At 46.4% G+C, this 21,975-nt stretch overlaps 2 protein-coding genes across 3 annotated transcripts in view; both read right to left on the reverse strand.

Annotated features, from left to right (window-relative positions):
- The window catches only part of MED8 (mediator complex subunit 8), a 313,799-nt gene that overhangs the window by 222,786 nt on the left and 69,038 nt on the right, over positions 1-21,975 (reverse strand). The window lies entirely within an intron of this gene.
- The window catches only part of LOC137424305 (receptor-type tyrosine-protein phosphatase delta), a 413,851-nt gene that overhangs the window by 109,611 nt on the left and 282,265 nt on the right, over positions 1-21,975 (reverse strand). The window contains exons 24-25 of the mRNA XM_078772183.1: positions 16,792-16,907; positions 6,155-6,252 (exon numbers count right to left, since the gene is read on the reverse strand). Coding sequence (XP_078628309.1) covers positions 6,155-6,252; positions 16,792-16,907 — 214 coding nt within the window. The remainder of the gene's footprint in view (positions 1-6,154; positions 6,253-16,791; positions 16,908-21,975) is intronic.

The raw sequence follows: 21,975 nt of genomic DNA on the forward strand, positions 1-21,975 counted from the left end.
CAGCGGTGTCCAGTGGGCGTCATGGCGGACGAACACGTACTCCGCCGTGCGAAGCTCCGGGGCGACGTGCATTGGCGGGCACCCGTGGTGCGCCGTCGGCACCGGGGCGAACCTCCGGGCGGTCTCCTGCAGTGCGGAGCGCTGCTGCGCCGCGGACCATGGTGCCGTGGAGTCGGGGAGGAACTCGCCCGGCACCCGCAGCGGTTGTCCGAAGACCAACTCTGCCGCGGATGCGCACAGGTCGTCCTTGGGCGCCGTCCGGAGGCCCAGCAGGACCCAGGGGAGCCTGTCGACCCAGCCGCCGTCGCGGAGGGTGGCCCGGAGTGCGGCCTTCAAGGAGCGGTGGAAGCACTCGCACAGGCCGTTGGCCTTTGGGTGGTAGGCCGTGGTGCGGTGCAGCTGGACGCCGAGCCCCCGCGCGACCGCCCCCCAGAGATCCGAGGTGAACTGGGGGCCGCGGTCGGACGAGATGTCCGAGGGGGCGCCGAACCGGGCAACCCAGGTGGCGATGAACGCCTGCGCGACGTCCGCCGCCGTCATCGCCGCCAAAGGCACGACCTCCGGCCACCGGGTGGTGCGGTCCACCATGGTGAGGACGTGGGTGAAACCCCGCGAGGGGGGCAGAGGTCCCACCAAGTCCACGTGAACGTGGTCGAACCGACGTTCGGGCACCATGAACGGGGCCAACGGGGCCTGGGTGTGGCGGTGCACATTCGTGCGCTGGCACGCGAGGCACGTCCTGGTCAAATCACGGACGGCCTTCCGGAGGCCATGCCAGACGAACTTGTCGGCGACCAACCTCTGGGAGGCCTTCGTGCCCGGGTGGGACAGGCCGTGGATGGCGTCAAAAACCCGGCCCGTGGGCACGATGGGGCAAGGCCGCCCGAGGGAGACGTCGCACAAGAGGGCCGTGCCCATGCCGTCGAACGGCACCTCGGTGACGCGAAGGCCCGTGACGGCGGTCCGCAAGGCCTGGTCGTCGGGGTCAGCGGTCTGGTCCGCCGCCATCCGGGCATAGTCGATCCCGAGGTGGACCGCGTGGGCGACGGACCGGGAAAGGAAATCCGCCACCGGGTTGTCCTTTCCCACGACATGCCGGATGTCCGTCATGTACTCGGACACGGCCGAGAGGTGATGCTGCTGCAGGGCCGACCATGGCTCGGCGACCTTGCCCATCGTGAAAACCAGGGATTTGTGGTCGACGAAGGCCGTGAACGAACGGCCCTCGAGCAGATGGCGGAAGTGCCGGACCGCCAGGTGGAGCCCGAGCAACTCGCGGTCAAAGGTGCTGTACCGGCGTTCGTGCGGGCGAAGCTGCCGGCTGAAAAACGCCAGCGGTTGCCAAACACCACGCACCCATTGCTCGTGCACCGCGCCCACCGCGTAGTCCGACGCGTCAGTGGTGAGGGCGATCAGTGCATTGAGCACCGGGTGCGCGAGCATGGTGGCGTTAGCCAAGGCGAGCTTCGCGCCCGCGAACGCCGCGTCCATCTGCTCGGTCCAAACAACGTCACCTTTGCCCGGCTTCCCCCGGAGGGCCTCATGCAGGGGGCGCAGGAGCTGGGCGACGCGGGGCAGGAAACGGTGGTAAACGTTTACCATGCCCAGGAACTCCTGGAGCCCCCTGATCGTGCGGGGGCGCGGAAACCCCTTGACCACTTCCACCTTTGCTGGCAGGGGGGTGGCCCCGTGCCTGGTGACGCGGTGCCCCAAAAAGTCGATTTTGGCGACGCCGAACCGGCACTGGGCGGGGTTTACGATCAGGCCATGCTGGCCCAGGCGTTCGAAGAGCGTGTGGAGGTGGCGGAAGTGCTCTTCGCGGGACGCGCTTGCGACGAGGATGTCGTCCAGATAGACGTACACACAATCCAAGTCGCGCAAGACGCTGTCCATCAATCGTTGGAACGCCTGAGCCGCATTCTTCAAACCGAAGGGCATCCGAAGAAACTCGAAGAGGCCGAATGGTGTAATGACGGCCGTCTTCGGTATGTCCTCCGGCCTGACGGGGACGTGGTGGTACCCGCGGATGAGGTCCACCTTAGAAAAGAAGGACATTTTCGCCAACCGGGCGGAAAAGTCCTGAATGTGAGGGACCGGGTAGCAGTCGGGGGTGGTGGCATCTTTGAGGCGGCAGTAGTCCCCGCACGGCCGCCATCCCCCGCCGGGCTTCGGCACGACGTGCAGTGGCGACGCCGAAGCGCTCTTGGAGCGCCGTACGATGCCCAGCCGCTCCAGCGTAGCGAACTCCGCCTTTGCCACCGCGAGGTTCGTCGGCTCGAGGCGGCGGGCCCGGGCGTAGACCGGTGGCCCGACGGTGGGGTTGTGATGTTCCACCTCATGCTTGATGGCCACCGCCGAGAAGGTGGGCCACGTGAGGGCCGGGAAGCTGGCGAGGAGGCGGGTGAACTCGTCCGCTGCCGGAAGCGTACAGACCAACCTCGCAGGGATCGTACCGCTCAGCAAGCCGCTTGGCGAGCCGCTCGGTGAGCCACTCAGGGAGCTGCCCAACGAACTGCTCAGCGTGCAAGCAAGCGAGCTGAACGTTTCCGCCTGGACGAGGCGTCTGTTCTTCACATCCACCAACAGCCCATTTGCACATAGGAAATCCGCACCGAGCAATGCCATGGGCACGCTGGCAGTTACGAACGTCCATTGAAAGCGTTGCCCTCCGAACCGCAGGGAGAGGCAGCGCTTCCCGAATGTGCGTATGGGTGTACCGTTGGCTGCAAGCAACGCGGGCCCCGGCCCGCGGTTCACTTGTCGGACGTGGAGGCGGGGATAACGCTCACCTGTGCACCTGTGTCGCAGAGGAAGCGACGCCCAGACAAGGTGTCCGTGACAAAAAGGAGGCTGCCGGAATGGCCGACGCTCAGGGCCGCTACCGAGCACTGGCTTGGTAGTTTCCCGACTTGCCAAACGAGCACGGCGGGCAACAATTCCTAGCCTTGTGACCAAACCTGGCGTGGAAACGGCACCAGGTTTGCGGCGAAGGCGGAGGCCGCGGTTTTCGCGGTGGTGGTGGGCGGGGCATGGCGGCGGCCACGCGGTGTGCATCGGCATCAGCCTCGGGGACCACGAGGTGTGCACGCGCATCAGCCTCGAGATCCGCGACGGCCGCACCGAAGCTCGCCCGCGTCTCACAAGCCGCGAAAAACTTGTCGGCCTCGACGGCCAGCGCGCGGGGTTCCTTTATTTTGGAACCGGCCAACGCGAGGCGTACCTGTGCCGGCAGCTGGCGTAGAAAGAGCACCCGGAATAAAAAATCCGGGGCTTTGTCACCCAGTAGCGAAAGCATGTAGTCCATCCGGACCGATGGTCGTGTGTCGCCGAGTTCGGGAAGGTCCAGGAGGCGGTCGGCCCGCTCTCACACCGTGAGGCCGAACGTGGCGATGAGGAGACGCTTGAGCGCCTCGTACCTGTGGTCGGCCGGTGGGTTCCGCAGGACGGACACGAATCGGGCGGCTGTGCCGGGCCCGAGGACGGCGATGACGTGGTAATACCGCGTCTCATCTGCCGTTACGCCTCAAAGTCGGAACTGTGCCTCGGCCTGCACGAACCATACTTCGGCCTGAGCTTCCCAAAACTTGGGGAGCTTCACCGCGACCGCGTTGTTGGCCATGGCGCGTTCTGTTGGTCAGCGGCGGCTGAACCAGCGTCGAGGTCACCAGTGAAGTGCGGTGCTATGCGCACAACTTGTTTGCCAATAAGAGAAGCAACAACACAGGTAACCAAAAAAGAGTCTTCATTACAAAGCTCAACTATAGCACTGAGGTGCTCGGGGCTGCGCGCCCCGTGTATATCCTGAGGCCACGCCTACCCCTCGGGCGTGGCCGACACCCTCTTGGTGCGCGGAATGATGTCACCGCGCCAGCGCCATAGTGTCCGCCAACACCCACATCAAATCTTCAAACCCGCCGGCAACAACTAATTCATATGTTGGCTGTAGATCCTTCTCCGCCATCTCTATGAGAGATCCGGAAAGAAATGCTGCCAATTCAGCCTTGTTGGCAGAGAGGCTGAGGAATGAGTTGAAGTTTGAGGGGAGCTTCACGTCCTTTGAACTGATGACACGTCTGATTGGGTGGGTTTTGCCGGCTCTTTTTCCCCTTGTGCCAGACTTGATGGAGACCTCCTGATACCGATCGAACACAACATCAACCCTGGAGTACATGGGACCAAAGCGGTTTAAGACACTGGTACAGAATACATTGCTCAGATCTCCAAAAGTCTCTGATTTCTCAGGCTTGCCAATTGCTTGTATCAGTGCAGGGCCGTCAATGATCAAGCAGGTTTTTGCTGTACTCTTGGGAAGGTTCTTTGACACTTCTATGTCCTTGGTCAGCATTTCTTGAAGCTGGGACTTGTCGGTAGAATGGAGTTTCCCATTGGTGTCTGCTAGTGCACGTGGGACTGATGAAAGCTCATGCCTCAGGATGTTATTCAGGTCTACATCTCTCCCTCCCTGTGCTGCCACAAACAGTCTTTGGATTAGATTCCTGTCAGCTTTGATCTCTTTCTGTTTGCCAGCTCCACTTGGTTGAATGCTTACTTTGTACATCCTGCTTATTCATGGTGTTTTGTTCCGAGATAATGTAGCGTGAAAGTCTGTTGACTTCTCAATAAGGCGAGTGGAGACAAATGTTTCAACTAGGGATGCTCCTGTTTCACCAGCCTTGAGGACTTCTTCTTTGATGGAGTCTCAAACAATATTAGGAATCTTGACCATGGTGGTTTGGAGACATTTTCCAATGCATACTGTATGCTATAACATCACACTTAACAATAATTCCATGTACCGGTAAATACAAAACAGAGGTTTTTTTCACAATTTCTATGTATTTTTGAAGAAAAGGTTAATTTTCACCCTTCACTAATTGCCCACAGAGGGGTATTACATCAATCTTCCCTCACTAAAAACTGCTCTTCTATGTGAGGATTGATAAATAAAAGCAATTAGAACCAGTAAATTTAGTTTTATATGGCATTTTGCCTATCTATTAGAAAGTGTGAGAAAATTATATATTTTTGCCATAGGTTGACCTTTGACCCCCACTGTAACCATGGTAACCCCTTAATTATATATATATTTAAAAATACTGAGATGCATTTTGTAGGCAATATCATCAGCAACAAAATTATGTATAAAAACCCCATGAAGAGTAAAATGGCTGGGCAAATAAATGGGATATTGTTACAAACATCTCTTCTCTTTTTCAACACTTCGGAAATACTGATTTCGCAAAAACGGGGATAAAATGACCCTTTTCGGGAAAATCTCAGCTGGCATCCACCCTTTCCCAATGCACCACCCCATGCCCTAACTCTTCCCACCGGATGCCTGTCTCTAATATGAAATGATTTTCAAATCAATTTCTAGGCCACTTTTTCACTTTCGTTTCCTCTACTAGCTGGCATACCATTCACTGATGATATCATCATTATCATGCTTTTCTTCCCCATTGTGAGTACTTAACAATGTGTCAAGTTTCAAATTTTTCCAAATTGTTAGGCGGTTTCTGAGAAGTATTTTTTTAATTATTTGAGTTTAATCCAATATGGCTACCACAGCACGTGACAATTGACATCACAATTATAATACAATATTCCGCATCAGTGTCGATCCGACCCTCAACGTTTAGCCTCAATCGCACAGGTTGTTGCTGAGAAAAACGAGGTTTAGCCCATACGGACGGACGGATGGAGGGACGGAAAACCTGAAAACATAAGGCCTCCGGCCACCTTCGGGGCGGAAGATATGGAGGCATTTAGAAGGTTAGCTATGGGCTAGTAGAATGTTTCAAAAAATAATTTTATTAATAAAAAATAAAAATAATAAATTATTAAAAATAATAAAAAATAACAAAAACCAAGAAATTATTTTTTGAAACATTCTACTTGCCCATAGCTAACCTTCTAAATGCCTCCATATCTTTCCCAAAATAAGGTGGCCAAAGCTGCAATACGTATTATCCTCGGTTCCACCCGACAGATCATGTTCTACACAATTATATTAGTACAATACATCTATAAAATGATACATGATAATCCTGTTTATGAATCTTAAAATCCCGTTTGATTTACAAGGCATTTCCTGAAACTGATCACATCGTTTCAACGACCTTTGTACAAACTTCTGTGTTTTTCATAATCTTACCTCGTACTCTTTTGTGAGAAGTAACCCATCGTTGGCCATCAGTCGATCATAATAAGCATTAAAGTCTGCCATTTGGATTGGTGGATAGTTGACAAGTCCTAAAATGAAAACAAAAATTACCTTATTTTAAATAATTAGAACCTCTCAATCACATGACCACTGGAGTAACCAGCCAAGCATCTACAAGAGTCGTTCTAAAAGTAATTCCCTACCTGTTTCAGGAAACGAGGCACATGCAGGTGGTGATACTTTGTGACGAATAATAAAAACAATGCTAGGTTTATATAGCACATGGTGACAATTTAATATCATCGACACACTTTACAAATAAAATCAATAAAAATCAATTGAAATCAACAATATTCACACGAAGCAACATTTATTTCAGTAAAACAAACTGGGACAGCAACATGAAGATTCTGATCAAGTTTTGTTGAAAAGATGCGTTTTGAGCAATGTTTTAAAAATTTGTCGACTGCATGCTTGATGGATGTGTAGAGGGAGTGGATTCCAAAGAGTCGGAGCTGCGACTTCAAATGCTCGGTCACCATAGTAATGAGTTGAGACTTTTGGAACACCGAGAATGGATTTAGCTGTACATCTCAACGTGCACGCTGGTACATAAGGGGTGATCAATGCCCATTATGTAGGCCGGAGTCATGGTGTTTTATGCTTTATCGGTGAGTAGAAGGATCTTGAAAACGATTCCAATTTCAATGGAAAGCCAGTGGAGGTTTTTTTATGGTTTGTGAGATATGTTGTTTTATTGGAACTTTCTCAATAATTTGAGCAGCAGTCTTTGGTACACGTTGTAGCTGATGGACGTCAGATTGTGGCAGACCATAACACTGGCTGTTAGAGACATATAATCAGCTAACACCAAACGAGTGTACCAAAACGAGTGTTCCAAAACGAGTGTTCCAAAACGAGTGTTCCAAAACGAGTGTACCAAAACGAGTGTTCCAAAACGAGTGTACCAAAACGAGTGTACCAAAACGAGTGTACCAAAACGAGTGTACCAAAACGAGTGTACCAAAACGAGTGTTCCAAAACGAGTGTACCAAAACGAGTATACCAAAACGAGTATACCAAAACCAGTGTTCCAAAACGAGTGTTCCAAAACGAGTGTACCAAAACGAGTGTACCAGAACGAGTGTACCAGAACGAGTGTACCAAAACGAGTGTTCCAAAACGAGTGTTCCAAAACGAGTGTACCAAGACGAGTGTACCAAAACGAGTGTTCCAAAACGAGTGTTCCAAAACGAGTGTACCAAAACGAGTGTACCAAAACGAGTGTACCAAAACGAGTGTTCCAAAACGAGTGTACCAAAACGAGTGTACCAAAACGAGTGTACCAAAACGAGTGTTCCAAAACGAGTGTTCCAAAACGAGTGTACCAAAACGAGTGTACCAAAACGAGTGTTCCAAAACGAGTGTTCCAAAACGAGTGTTCCAAAACGAGTGTACCAAAACGAGTGTACCAAAACGAGTATACCAAAACCAGTGTTCCAAAACGAGTGTTCCAAAACGAGTGTACCAAAACGAGTGTACCAGAACGAGTGTACCAAAACGAGTATTCCAAAACGAGTGTTCCAAAACGAGTGTACCAAAACGAGTGTACCAAAACGAGTGGACCAAAACGAGTGTTCCAAAACGAGTGTACCAAAACGAGTGTTCCAAAACGAGTGTACCAAAACGAGTGTACCAAAACGAGTGTTCCAAAACGAGTGTTCCAAAACGAGTGTTCCAAAACGAGTGTACCAAAACGAGTGTACCAGAACGAGTGTACCAAAACGAGTGTACCAGAACGAGTGTACCAAAACGAGTGTTCCATAACGAGTGTTCCAAAACGAGTGTACCAAAACGAGTGTACCAGAACGAGTGTACCAAAACGAGTGTTCCCAAACGAGTGTTCCAAAACGAGTGTACCAGAACGAGTGTACCAAAACGAGTGTACCAAAACGAGTGTTCCAAAACGAGTGTAACAGAACGAGTGTACCAGAACGAGTTTACCAAAACGAGTGTACCAAAACGAGTGTTCCAAAACGAGTGTTCCAAAACGAGTGTACCAAAACGAGTGTACCAAAACGAGTGTATCAAAACGAGTGTTCCAAAACGAGTGTACCAAAACGAGTGTTCAAAAACGAATGTACCAAAACGAGTGTTCCAAAACGAGTGTTCCAAAACGAGTGTACCAGAACGAGTGTACCAAAACGAGTGTACCAAAACGAGTGTACCAAAACGAGTGTTCCAAAACGAGTGTACCAAAACGAGTGTACCAAAACGAGTGTTCCAAAACGAATGTACCAAAACGAGTGTACCAAAACGAGTGTTCCAAAACGAGTGTTCCAAAACGAGTGTTCCAAAACGAGTGTACCAAAACGAGTGTTCCAAAACGTGTACCAAAACGAGTGTTCCAAAACGAGTGTACCAAAACGAGTGTACCAAAACGAGTGTTCCAAAACGAATGTACCAAAACGAGTGTACCAAAGCGAGTGTTCCAAAACGAGTGTTCCAAAACGAGTGAACCAAAACGAGTGTACCAAAACGAGTGTACCAAAACGAGTGTTCCAAAACGAGTGTACCAAAACGAGTGTACCAAAACGAGTGCTCCAAAACGAGTGCACCAAAACGAGTGTACCAAAACGAGTGTACCAAAACGAGTGTTCCAAAACGAGTGTACCAAAACGAGTGCACCAAAACGAGTGTACCAAAACGAGTGTTCCAAAACGAGTGTACCAAAACGAGTGTTCCAAAACGAGTGTACCAAAACGAGTGTACCAAAACGAGTGTACCAAAACGAGTGTTCCAAAACGAGTGCTCCAAAACGAGTGCACCAAAACGAGTGTACCAAAACGAGTGTTCCAAAACGAGTGTTCCAAAACGAGTGTACCAAAACGAGTGTTCCAAAACGAGTGTACCAAAACGAGTGTACCAAAACGAGTGTTCCAAAACGAGTGTTCCAAAACGAGTGTACCAAAACGAGTGTTCCAAAACGAGTGTTCCAAAACGAGTGTACCAAAACGAGTGTTCCAAAACGAGTGTACCAAAACGAGTGTACCAAAACGAGTGTACCAAAACGAGTGTTCCAAAACGAGTGTACCAAAACGAGTGTACCAAAACGAGTGTACCAAAACGAGTGTTCCAAAACGAGTGTACCAAAACGAGTGCACCAAAACGAGTGTTCCAAAACGAATGTACCAAAACGAGTGTACCAAAACGAGTGTTCCAAAACGAGTGTTCCAAAACGAGTGTACCAAAACGAGTGTTCCAAAACGAGTGTACCAAAACGAGTGTACCAAAACGAGTGTTCCAAAACGAGTGTTCCAAAACGAGTGTACCAAAACGAGTGTTCCAAATCGAGTGTTCCAAAACGAGTGTACCAAAACGAGTGTTCCAAAACGAGTGTACCAAAACGAGTGTACCAAAACGAGTGTACCAAAACGAGAGTTCCAAAACGAGTGTACCAAAACGAGTGTTCCAAAACGAGTGTACCAAAACGAGTGTTCCAAAACGAGTGTACCAAAACGAGTGTTCCAAAACGAGTGTACCAAAACGAGTGTTCCAAAACGAATGTACCAAAACGAGTGTACCAAAACGAGTGTACCAAAACGAGTGTTCCATAACGAGTGTACCAAAACGAGTGCACCAAAACGAGTGTTCCAAAACGAGTGTTCCAAAACGAGTGTTCCAAAACGAGTGTACCAAAACGAGTGTACCAAAACGAGTGTACCAAAACGAGTGAACCAAAACGAGTGTACCAAAACGAGTGTTCCAAAACGAGTGTACCAAAACGAGTGTTCCAAAACGAGTGTACCAAAACGAGTGTTCCAAAACGAGTGTTCCAAAACGAGTGTACCAAAACGAGTGTACCAAAACGAGTGTTCCAAAACGAGTGTTCCAAAACGAGTGTACCAAAACGAATGTACCAAAACGAGTGTTCCAAAACGAGTGTACCAAAACGAGTGTACCAAAACGAGTGTTCCAAAACGAGTGTACCAAAACGAGTGTACCAAAACGAGTGTTCCAAAACGAGTGTACCAAAACGAGTGTACCAAAACGAGTGTACCAAAACGAGTGCTCCAAAACGAGTGCACCAAAACGAGTGTACCAAAACGAGTGTACCAAAACGAGTGGAGCTTGCTTCGTAAGATAGTTCCGAATTTGTCCAGTGCATCTAATTGTAGCAGTGGTGTTACGGCAAACATTCCAATTTGTTCTTCCATGGTTACATGATTACATGATTATCCATGACTGTACCAAGGTTTCTTGCATGGACAATGGGAGAAACGTCAACCTCACCAACCACCACGGTCATGGATGAGGCACTGCAAGGAACGTTGATGATAAATGAACGATTTCCATCTTAGAATCATTTAATGCAAGTTTGTTTTGAGTCGCCCAAAGCTTAGGGCGAACAGCTTCTTTGTGGCCATCTAGGGATGACAGCTTATTTGTGGCTATCTTGGGCTAACAGCTTCTTTGTGGCTATCTTGGGCTAACAGCTTCTTTGTGGCTATCTTGGGCTAACAGCTTCTTTGTGGCTATCTTGGGCTAACAGCTTCTTTGTGGCTATCTTGGGCTAACAGCTTCTTTGTGGCCATCTAGGGATGACAGCTTATTTGTGGCTATCTTGGGCTAACAGCTTCTTTGTGGCTATCTAGGGCTAACAGCTTCTTTGTGGCCATCTAGGGATGACAGCTTCTTTGTGGCCATCTAGGGATAACAGCTTCTTTGTGGCTATCTTGGGCTAACAGCTTCTTTGTGGCTATCTAGGGCTAACAACTTCTTTGTGGCCATTTCGGGCTAACAACTTATTTGTGGCCATCTAGAGCTAACAGCTTATTTGTGGCCAACTAGGGCTAACAACTTCTTTGTTGCCATCTAGGGCTAACAACTTCTTTGTGGCCATCTAGGGCTAACAGCTTCTTTGTGGCCATCTAGGGCTAACAACTTCTTTGTGGCCATCTAGGGCTAACAGCTTCTTTGTGGCCATCTAGGGCTAACAACTTATTTGTTGCCATCTAGGGCTAACAACTTCTTTGTGGCCATCTAGAGCTAACAGCTTCTTTGTGGCGATCTAGGCCGAACAGCTTATTTGTGGCCATCTAGGGCTAACAACTTCTTTGTGGCCATGTAGAGCTAACAGCTTCTTTGTGACCATCTTGGCCGAACAGCTTATTTGTGGCCATCTAGGGATAACAGCTTCTTTGTGGCTATCTTGGGCTAACAGCTTCTTTGTGGCTATCTTTGGCTAACAGCTTCTATGTGGCTATCTTGGGCTAACAGCTTATTTGTGGCTATCTTGGGCTAACATCTTATTTGTGGCCATCTTGGGCTAACAGCTTATTTGTGGCCATCTTGGGCTAACAACTTATTTGTGGCCATCTAGGGCTAACAGCTTCTTTGTGGCCATCTAGGGATGACAGCTTCTTTGTGGCCATCTAGGGATAACAGCTTCTTTGTGGCCATCTCGGGCTAACAACTTCTTTGTGGCCATCTAGAGCTAACAGCTTCTTTGTGGCCATCTAGGCCGAACAGCTTATTTGTGGCCATCTAGGGATAACAGCTTCTTTGTGGCTATCTTGGGCTAACAGCTTCTTTGTGGCCATCTTGGGCTAACAGCTTCTTTGTGGCCATCTTGGGCTAACAGCTTCTTTGTGGCCATCTTGGGCTAACAGCTTCTTTGTGGCCATCTAGGGCTAACAGCTTATTTGTGGCCATCTAAGGATAACAGCTTCATTGTGCCTATCTTGGGCTAATAGCTTCTTTGTGGCCATCTCGGGCAACAACTTATTTGTGGCCATCTCGGGCTAACAACTTCTTTGTGGCCATCTCGGGCTAACAACTTCTTTGTGGCCATCTGGAGCTAACAGCTTCTTTGTGGCCATCTAGGCCAAACAGCTTATTTGTGGCCATCTAGGGATAACAGCTTCTTTGTGGCCATCTTGGGATAACAACTTATTTGTGGCCATCTTGGGCTCACAGCTTATTTGTGGCCATCTAGGGCTAACAACTTATGTGTGGCCATCTTGGGCTAACAGCTTCTTTGTGGCTATCTAGGGCTAACAGCTTCTTTGTGGCCATCTAGGGATGACAGCTTCTTTGTGGCCATCTAGGGATAACAGCTTCTTTGTGGCTATCTTGGGCTAACAGCTTCTTTGTGGCTATCTAGGGCTAACAACTTCTTTGTGGCCATCTAGGGCTAACAACTTCTTTGTTGCCATCTAGGGCTAACAACTTCTTTGTGGCCATCTAGGGCTAACAGCTTCTTTGTGGCCATCTAGGGCTAACAACTTCTTTGTGGCCATCTAGGGCTAACAGCTTCTTTGTGGCCATCTAGGGCTAACAACTTCTTTGTTGCCATCTAGGGCTAACAACTTCTTTGTGGCCATCTAGGGCTAACAACTTCTTTGTGGCCATCTAGGGCTAACAACGTATTTGTGGCCATCTAGAGCTAACAGCTTCTTTGTGGCCATCTAGGGCTAACAACTTCTTTGTTGCCATCTAGGGCTAACAACTTCTTTGTGGCCATCTAGGGCTAACAGCTTCTTTGTGGCCATCTTGGGCTAACAGCTTCTTTGTGGCCATCTTGGGCTAACAGCTTCTTTGTGGCCATCTAGGGCTAACAGCTTATTTGTGGCCATCTAAGGATAACAGCTTCATTGTGCCTATCTTGGGCTAATAGCTTATTTGTGGCCATCTCGGGCTAACAACTTATTTGTGGCCATCTGGGGCTAACAACTTATTTGTGGCCATCTCGGGCTCACAGCTTATTTGTGGCCATCTAGGGCTAACAACTTATTTGTGGCCATCTTGGGCTAACAGCTTCTTTGTGGCTATCTAGGGCTAACAGCTTCTTTGTGGCCATCTAGGGATGACAGCTTCTTTGTGGCCATCTCGGGATAACAGCTTCTTTGTGGCCATCTCGGGCTAACAACTTCTTTGTGGCCATCTAGAGCTAACAGCTTCTTTGTGGCCATCTAGGCCGAACAGCTTATTTGTGGCCATCTAGGGATAACAGCTTCTTTGTGGCTATCTTGGGCTAACAGCTTCTTTGTGGCCATCTTGGGCTAACAGCTTCTTTGTGGCCATCTTGGGCTAACAGCTTCTTTGTGGCCATCTTGGGCTAACAGCTTCTTTGTGGCCATCTAGGGCTAACAGCTTATTTGTGGCCATCTAAGGATAACAGCTTCATTGTGCCTATCTTGGGCTAATAGCTTCTTTGTGGCCATCTCGGGCTAACAACTTATTTGTGGCCATCTCGGGCTAACAACTTCTTTGTGGCCATCTCGGGCTAACAACTTCTTTGTGGCCATCTGGAGCTAACAGCTTCTTTGTGGCCATCTAGGCCAAACAGCTTATTTGTGGCCATCTAGGGATAACAGCTTCTTTGTGGCCATCTTGGGATAACAACTTATTTGTGGCCATCTTGGGCTCACAGCTTATTTGTGGCCATCTAGGGCTAACAACTTATTTGTGGCCATCTTGGGCTAACAGCTTCTTTGTGGCTATCTAGGGCTAACAGCTTCTTTGTGGCCATCTAGGGATGACAGCTTCTTTGTGGCCATCTAGGGATAACAGCTTCTTTGTGGCTATCTTGGGCTAACAGCTTCTTTGTGGCTATCTAGGGCTAACAACTTCTTTGTGGCCATCTAGGGCTAACAACTTCTTTGTTGCCATCTAGGGCTAACAACTTCTTTGTGGCCATCTAGGGCTAACAGCTTCTTTGTGGCCATCTAGGGCTAACAACTTCTTTGTGGCCATCTAGGGCTAACAGCTTCTTTGTGGCCATCTAGGGCTAACAACTTCTTTGTTGCCATCTAGGGCTAACAACTTCTTTGTGGCCATCTAGGGCTAACAACTTCTTTGTGGCCATCTAGGGCTAACAACTTATTTGTGGCCATCTAGAGCTAACAGCTTCTTTGTGGCCATCTAGGGCTAACAACTTCTTTGTTGCCATCTAGGGCTAACAACTTCTTTGTGGCCATCTAGGGCTAACAGCTTCTTTGTGGCCATCTAGGGCTAACAACTTCTTTGTGGCCATCTAGGGCTAACAGCTTCTTTGTGGCCATCTAGGGCTAACAACTTATTTGTTGCCATCTAGTGCTAACAACTTCTTTGTGGCCATCTAGAGCTAACAGCTTCTTTGTGGCGATCTAGGCCGAACAGCTTCTTTGTGGCCATCTAGGGCTAACAACTTCTTTGTGGCCATGTAGAGCTAACAGCTTCTTTGTGGCCATGTAGAGCTAACAGCTTCTTTGTGGCCATGTAGAGCTAACAGCTTCTTTGTGACCATCTTGGGCTAACAGCTTCTTTGTGGCCATCTTGGGCTATCAGCTTCTTTGTGGCCATATCGGGCTAATAGAAAGTCACTCTGCATCTTGAGGAGGGCTGTCTCAACAGAATGATATGCTCTAGATGCTGACTGGGTCAAAGGCAATAAATTGTTGGCAGTCAAATACTCCTTGATTTGAGCAGCAGCTGCCCTTTCAGCTGGCTTTGTTACATAACTAAGATTAGATATTGGGTGATAGCTACTGAGCTAATCACGTGGGAGGCTGGTCTTCTTCAATTGAGCGGTCACGAGGGCATGTTTCATCGAAACAGAGACTTCCCCTATTTGCAGACTAGTGCTGATTACCCTCGTAAATGCAGGTAGTACTATTCGAATGCATTATTCCAATAATGACGTTGGTAAGTGGTCAAGCTCACAAGATGAGGTAGACTTAGCCCTGATGATGTTGATAACTTCATCTGCCGTGACAGTATCGAACTCCTCCATGGATGCTTCACAGTGCTCGACAACTTCAACTGACAAGTTTTCATTTACTTGCTCATCGAGCTTGCCTCGTAGAAGTCGGATCTTCTGTCCGAACAAGTCACTGAAGGAGTTGGCTAACTGTCGAGGACACTCGTATTGGGGTAGAATAATTTTAGGGGCCGGTGAAGAAAAAGACTTTACCAATAAAGAAAACCCAGTTGGTCAGGGATGTTAATATTGCCCAGGAAATTAATCAACCTGTGAGCGATGAAGTAATTTATTGTGAGCCTTACATTGACTTTAGTACATCTCCTTATGAACCTGAAGACCTGACGTAAGTGTTAACCGTTCAGTTTTTCCTTCGATTCTGCATGGCTTTTTCAAAGGGTATCCGAATACCATGGAACACGAGGTCTACGTACGACTTATTTATTCATTAGCGGAGCATGATTGTCTAGGATTTTGTGGAACTCAGTATTATAAAGGGTTACAAATTGTTCAAAACCATTCGGTCAATCAACGAGAAGTCTAGATGTAGATTAACAATCAACTATTCTATGCCTCAGTATGAAGTTTCACCCGATGCCTAAAGGTTGTGCAGCAGTAGGCAGTTCCTTTAAGGAAAGAAGTTTAAGGCTGTTCCCTTCTGTGGGCAATGTAGTGGCTAATACCTTCTGGTACATGAAGAGTTATGCTGATGAACATCATGCCTAACGTACAGACAATAAGCGAAGAGGACACCTCGAGACCCTGAAGAAACTGAAGATGCGTTTGCCGAACAGCTAAACTAACAGTTTGCCTAACAACATTCCAGGCTTCATCACCCATGACTATGTGCAAACTGACTTTTGCACATTTTCACAGGTGATGAAGCCTGGAATCATCACTTTGAACCAGAGATGAAGGGACACTCTCTAAAGCGGCACCACCTGGACTTCACGCAGAGAAAGAAGTTCAAGGCTGTTCCCTTCTGTGGGCAATGTAGGGGCTAATACCTTCTGGGACATGAAGAGTTATGCTGATGGACATCATGCCTAAAGTACAGACAATAAACTAAGAGGACACCTCGAGACCCTGAAGAAACTGAAGATGCGTTTGCCTAACAGCGAAACTAACAGTTTGCCTAACAACATTCCAGGCTTCATCACCCGTGACTATGTGCAAACTGACTTTTGCACATTGTCACAGGTGATGAAGCCTGGAATCATCACTTTGAACCAGAGATGAAGGGACACTCTCTAAAGCGGCACCACCTGGACTTCACGCAGAGAAAGAAGTTTAAGGCTGTTCCCTTCTGTGGGCAATGTAGTGGCTAATACCTTCTGGGATATGAAGAGTTATGCTGATAGACATCATGCCTAACGTACAGACAATAAACCCAGAGGACATCGCGAGACCCTGAAGAAAGTTTGCTCTGAGACTGATCTGACATCGACAGGGATGAAAGGTTTCTTCAACATGATAATGCACGGTTCCACACAACCTTATGGACCAGAAAGAGCAACATTGAGCGGTCTGTGCTGCCACACCCATCATACACCTTGCATAAATGAAAATTCGAGAATGATGATCGTGTTGAGTGCCACAGGTCAGTGAAGAAGTGACTCCACAATTATTTTTTTTATTTTTTTTTACCAACAGGGAATGCCAGCACTTGTTTTCCGGTGGTGTAAAGCCTTTGATTAAGATGGAGATTTTATCGAAAATTATGGAAGATAAATGTCAGGTTATATGTGGACATTTTAATGAGGTTTCATGCTCTCACATTAAAATTTGGCTGAGAAAAATATATTGGGAAATTACTTTTGGAATTATCTCATACATTTGGCCACTGGCATCCCATCATAACACTGACTTAAATGTCATCAGGTACCTGTTGTCTGGCATTGCAGCCTCCGAAGCTGGACTGGATCAGTGCAGCTGTGACTGCTGTTGCTGCTGCTACTTCCAGGAAGTCCTCCTTTCAGCATCTCCCCCTCTCCATGCTGCCTGATGGGAATGGCGAAGAAGTACAAACTGTAAGAGAGATAATCAGTAGGAAAGTAGCCGTTTTAAGGCCTCGTACTCAAAACGCAACTTTATTTTAGTGTTCTTTGGAATATAAAAGTATCACGTGGTTGTTGCACTGCAAACATAAATTATAACGGAAAGACTCTTCATTACAAATCAAAAAATGTCCTTGAGGCTTTGGGGTGAACATTCCTGTAGGCTGTAATTGTTCAACAAAAATTCAACCTGCCCTGAATGATTTGCATAAAAATGACACAAATTGCCTTTGGGGCTCTTTAATGCTCAAAACCAAGTTGCCCGAGGGGCTTTTTCAAAAACAATCTCAACGTAATTTATGGGTCTTCCATGATTAAACCCAAAATGGCCAAGCCAATCAAATAAAGGCAACACTGTAGGCTTGGAGGCTCACCTGCTGGGTTTGCTGGTAGGAAAAGCCAGGGTGTCAAAGACAGATAGAGTGGAGAAAATCAGGATGCAATGAGATAAAGATGGATAAAGGAAGTGCACGGTTGGTTAAAAAAAAAAGAGTATAACAATGAAAATGAGAAGAATGAACAGATAGGAAGAATGTGAGAGAAGGGCAAAATAATGAACAAGATTGATGAGGTGGAAAAGAGAAAATACCCATGAAAATGAAAGGAAAATAATGAAAGATATATTTGAAAACAGGATTTGGACAAGGAAAGGGCGAGAGAGATATGTAAGTACATTAGCATTTGAAGTGAGATTTTGTGAAAAGCAACTGAAGAAACAAATTCCACATGAGTTTCACATGAGATTTCATCATAGATTTCTAGCATTCACCATCACGTCCATGCATGCCTGGCTTATTGGAATTCTAACATTTGCATACTAAGAATCAGAGAAAAACAGATAGGTGGAGTCGTATATGGACCAAAAGGTTTTACATGTAATTGATACAACAAAATATTATGAATTAGAACGGCACTCGGGAGAGCACGTACCTCCACCAGGTTGAACAGTTTACGTTTTGTATCCACTGAAAGGTCGGATCTGGATTTGGACCTGAACCAAAATCTAATCGGCTTGTTCTTGTCACGTACCCAACTCATCCATTAAGTTTTGGCATGTCGTCCACAACTTTTTAAAATATCATGCCGCATATCATTTTTCGCTCTATCACTCAAGGGTGAAGAATCACTTCAAAAAATTAAAAATTCTCGTATCTCCATTTTCACCAAAATTGCCTCAATTCTTCCTTGTCAAATACCCAATCTGTAAACTAAGTTTCGATCAAATCTGTCCACAACTTTTTGAGATACCCTCTTCACAACCAAACAAACAAAGGACAGACAGACAAACAGACACGAGTGAAAACACAACCTCACAGTCGGGGTCTGCCGAGCAGGCACGTAACACATTGGCCATTATAAAGCTCGCAGTGTTAGTGTGAGAAATCCCTGAGGATATTCCTGAGGATATTCCTGAGGATATTCCGGAGACTCAATAGCTCAGTGGGCTGTCACCGCGTAAGTGATGAGGTTCGTGGGTTCGAGTCCTGGGTTGAGTCAGAATTTTTTCACACTATCCCAATGCAGGAATTTACTTCCTATATATATATATATATATATATATATATATATATATATATACTAATACTGAGCCGATTAGGAAATTTGACTATAACCGATAACGATTAGGAAAAAAACAACAAAAAAACTGCCAATTACACTCCCGATTCCCATAATTAAATAATGACGTCATTTCGCTCATTAAGTGTTCATTGTGCTTGATCGGTGCCGTGCCCGGATTGACGTTATTGAATCGCTGTGAATCGATACATTTTAAATCCCTCCTCACATCGATTGGTTCATCGAACAGAACAGCGTTCTGGTATTTTTGAAACGAACAATGAGGTACCGTGTGCGATAATGTTCATTCCGATGAAGCATCATTCGGAAGGAAGGAAGACAGGAAGGACAGAAAGAAAGAAAGAGAGAAGTTTATTCGATAATTTATTGACGGATATAAAATGAATCGTTCCCCGTTTGTCTAATCGTGTTTAACACAAAATATGAAAACGCAGGAACAGGGAATCCTCCCCGGGTTACAAAGGGATTCCGTTCCGAACAATTATTAATTAATTAAATTAATCGATCACCTGTTAACTCAGTGTTATAAATGGTGTTATCAGCGCACAATTGTAGGTACTCACCTGGTGATTTCGCAAGGTTAACGTGAGAAGTACCAAAACGAGGAAAATTCAGCTACCATGGAACTTGTACCCCAGGGAGCCGCACCAGCACCACTCGATATGAGGACCTTTATGGACCCGTTCAAATCACGAATGGAGTTGATGAGAGAAAGAATGGGTCGCGAAATGCAAGTGATGGGAACTAGAACGGACGCGACGAGTGGGGAAATCAAACGGGAGATGGGCGAAGCGATGGGCAAGGAAATGGCGCCTAAGAGAGCGAGGCCAGACTGGCGGGAGCGATGGGGAACGTAAAGGGGGTGGAAGGACTCATACAGGGGGTAGGACTGAGGATAGGGCAAAATGAATGGAACAAACAGATTAAGGAAAATACACAAAGACCATGAAAGAGATGGGCAAAATAATGGAGGTTAAGGAACGGGCGATGAGTAAACACAACCAGAATGGAACGTAAAATCAATGGAAATGGTTAAGGTGACGTTTGGAGGGGGAACTCGTAGAAGCGTACCGGGAAATAACGAGGGTAACAGAGGACGTGGAAGAGGTTAAAAACGAAGTAATTGTTATTAATGAGGATTAAATAGAGCTCCATGTCTTTGGTTACGTGTTTTGGGAACGCCACGTACCTTCGGATCACGTGAGATTGCGCGGGAGCACGTCACAGCATACGGTCGAACGAACAAAGTGGTAATTTTACAAACTGCATGTAAAATGGGCCTCGTTTTCCTCGGAGAGCCACAATACTGAGTCCACCTTTGAAATGTGAAAATAATTAATTTAACGGATACTTTGTAACGCCGGCGAGTTTTTCTTTGTACTCGTAGCTGTTTCTAAAGCAATAGGTGCAATGTTGTTTATTGAAATTTGTTTATTGAAATTCGCTCTAAATAGGGGTGAAAACTACTCGTGATTTGGGGTTTGTATCGAGTACAGTACAATTTTAATCGGTCATTGGAACTGTACACTGATTGTAATCTGTCGATACAGTTTACCGAAAAAAACCCGATATCAGCACAACAATTATATATATATATATATATATATATATATATATATATATATATATATATATATATATATACACCACGTCTCCCTATATACCCCATGACCATGTGGAGTTGATAACATATGCCAGGTTCATTGAGTGGTTTCAGAGAATATGTCCATTTTTTGTTCGCCTTTAATCAAATATGGCAGCCATACCATGTGACCTATGACATCAGAGTTATCAATAAAATATCCTCCATGGGTAGTCCCTCCTATGTTTAAAGTTTGATTGCACAAGCTGTTGTAGAGAAAAAAAATTGGATTGAAAATATATAGACGTGCACGCACACGCTCACACACACACATGCACCAAGCAACCCCTTCGGGCAAGACTAAAAACACGTGAAACGAGCAAAAGTGATAACTCAAAGTACATTCGTATTTTGTACCTAGTTCTCTACTCCTTACCCAATACAAAACGGCTGCCTGTTTTTAATTTCCACAAACAATTCTTTATGGTATTTTAAAGCATTTTTTCAGAAGTAAACCCCAAATCTTCCAATTACGCTTCCCCATATTCATGCAATGCTTACATATACATTAAAATAATGATGCAATCTTTATTGTCCAATTATTCCACATTATTATAATTTTATTCCAATGGCACATACTTGTAACTGAGCACACTAATTGGAGGTAGGGTTAACCTTCTGTGGTTTTTCGCCCTCAGTTTGCTCGTGGCAAACTCTGCTCCTGAAGCCATATTGGAGATCGTTCTGCCCTTTACATGGGGTTGCCAATACAAAATGCCACTGCATGATTAAAATAAAAATACCTTTGAACTTTAAATCTCTTCCTTTTTGCACATACATCATTTGCTTTTTTTTCACAGATACACTCTTGCCTTAATCTACAGGTGTCTTCGGTTGTGGCGTTTAAGCATCATTACGAATCAAATGCTTTCTTTCCCATTTTGCCCATTTTCTTTTCCACTTAATATTTCTCTTAATTTATTGTCACCCTGGGTCTTTAATATTAAACCGAACATTGCAGACTTTGCATTCAAGCTGCAAATTTATGTACCTCCCCCGCTCACCAATAATGCGTGGACAATGTGCACTCCATCATTGAGTAAACCACAAAATCATTGCCATGAGGCATAAACGAAATATAATTTTCAAAAGTGCCGCCACCAATATTCTGAGTTCACATGCACAATTACCGGCCCAAGTTCCGAATAATTTATTAAATATCTCAGTACAAAGTTATAAATTGCCCATGCCCCCAATTTATAGCCAATCATTTATATTCCAGCCCAAATTAAATGCATGCCCGCTTTTTACTTTTGAACATTTTCATGGCGTGCGCAAACAAGGCTTAGTGACTGTGATTTGGGGCAACTTATGCAGAACTAGCGCTTTGGTGTGCAAACATTGGCAGTGCATGCCGCATGCATCCTGAAACTGCTCATGCAATGCATCCTGCGGGAGACCACGAGTGCACACTTTGTTTGGCCATTGTCCAGACTTCGTTCTTTGGGACAATAACGCAAGGAAATGGCAGCTCCAGGGCAGTCCAACATTGATGAACCATGACTAGATGCAGTAAATTGCAGTGCAGAGCATTCAGTGCAAAGGAAGCAAAGCAAACAAACATTATAAATATTATCGGCAGACAGGAAGAAAGATGCGGACAGGCAGGCATAAAGGCAAGGAGGAAGCTGGCTGTAGATTTTCATGGCAGGCAAGAAACCTCAATTGGCATATGTGTGGCATGTGATTAAACATGGAGGAAAGATCTGCAATCCATCAAACATACAATAAATCAAAAAATGGTTTTGTTTATTTAGCTTGGTTACATTGTTGATGGTGCTATAGATCTTTT

The sequence above is a fragment of the Myxine glutinosa genome, chromosome 1 (assembly GCF_964187855.1).
Source record: "Myxine glutinosa chromosome 1, kmMyxGlut1.1, whole genome shotgun sequence".
Lineage (NCBI taxonomy): Eukaryota > Metazoa > Chordata > Myxini > Myxiniformes > Myxinidae > Myxine > Myxine glutinosa.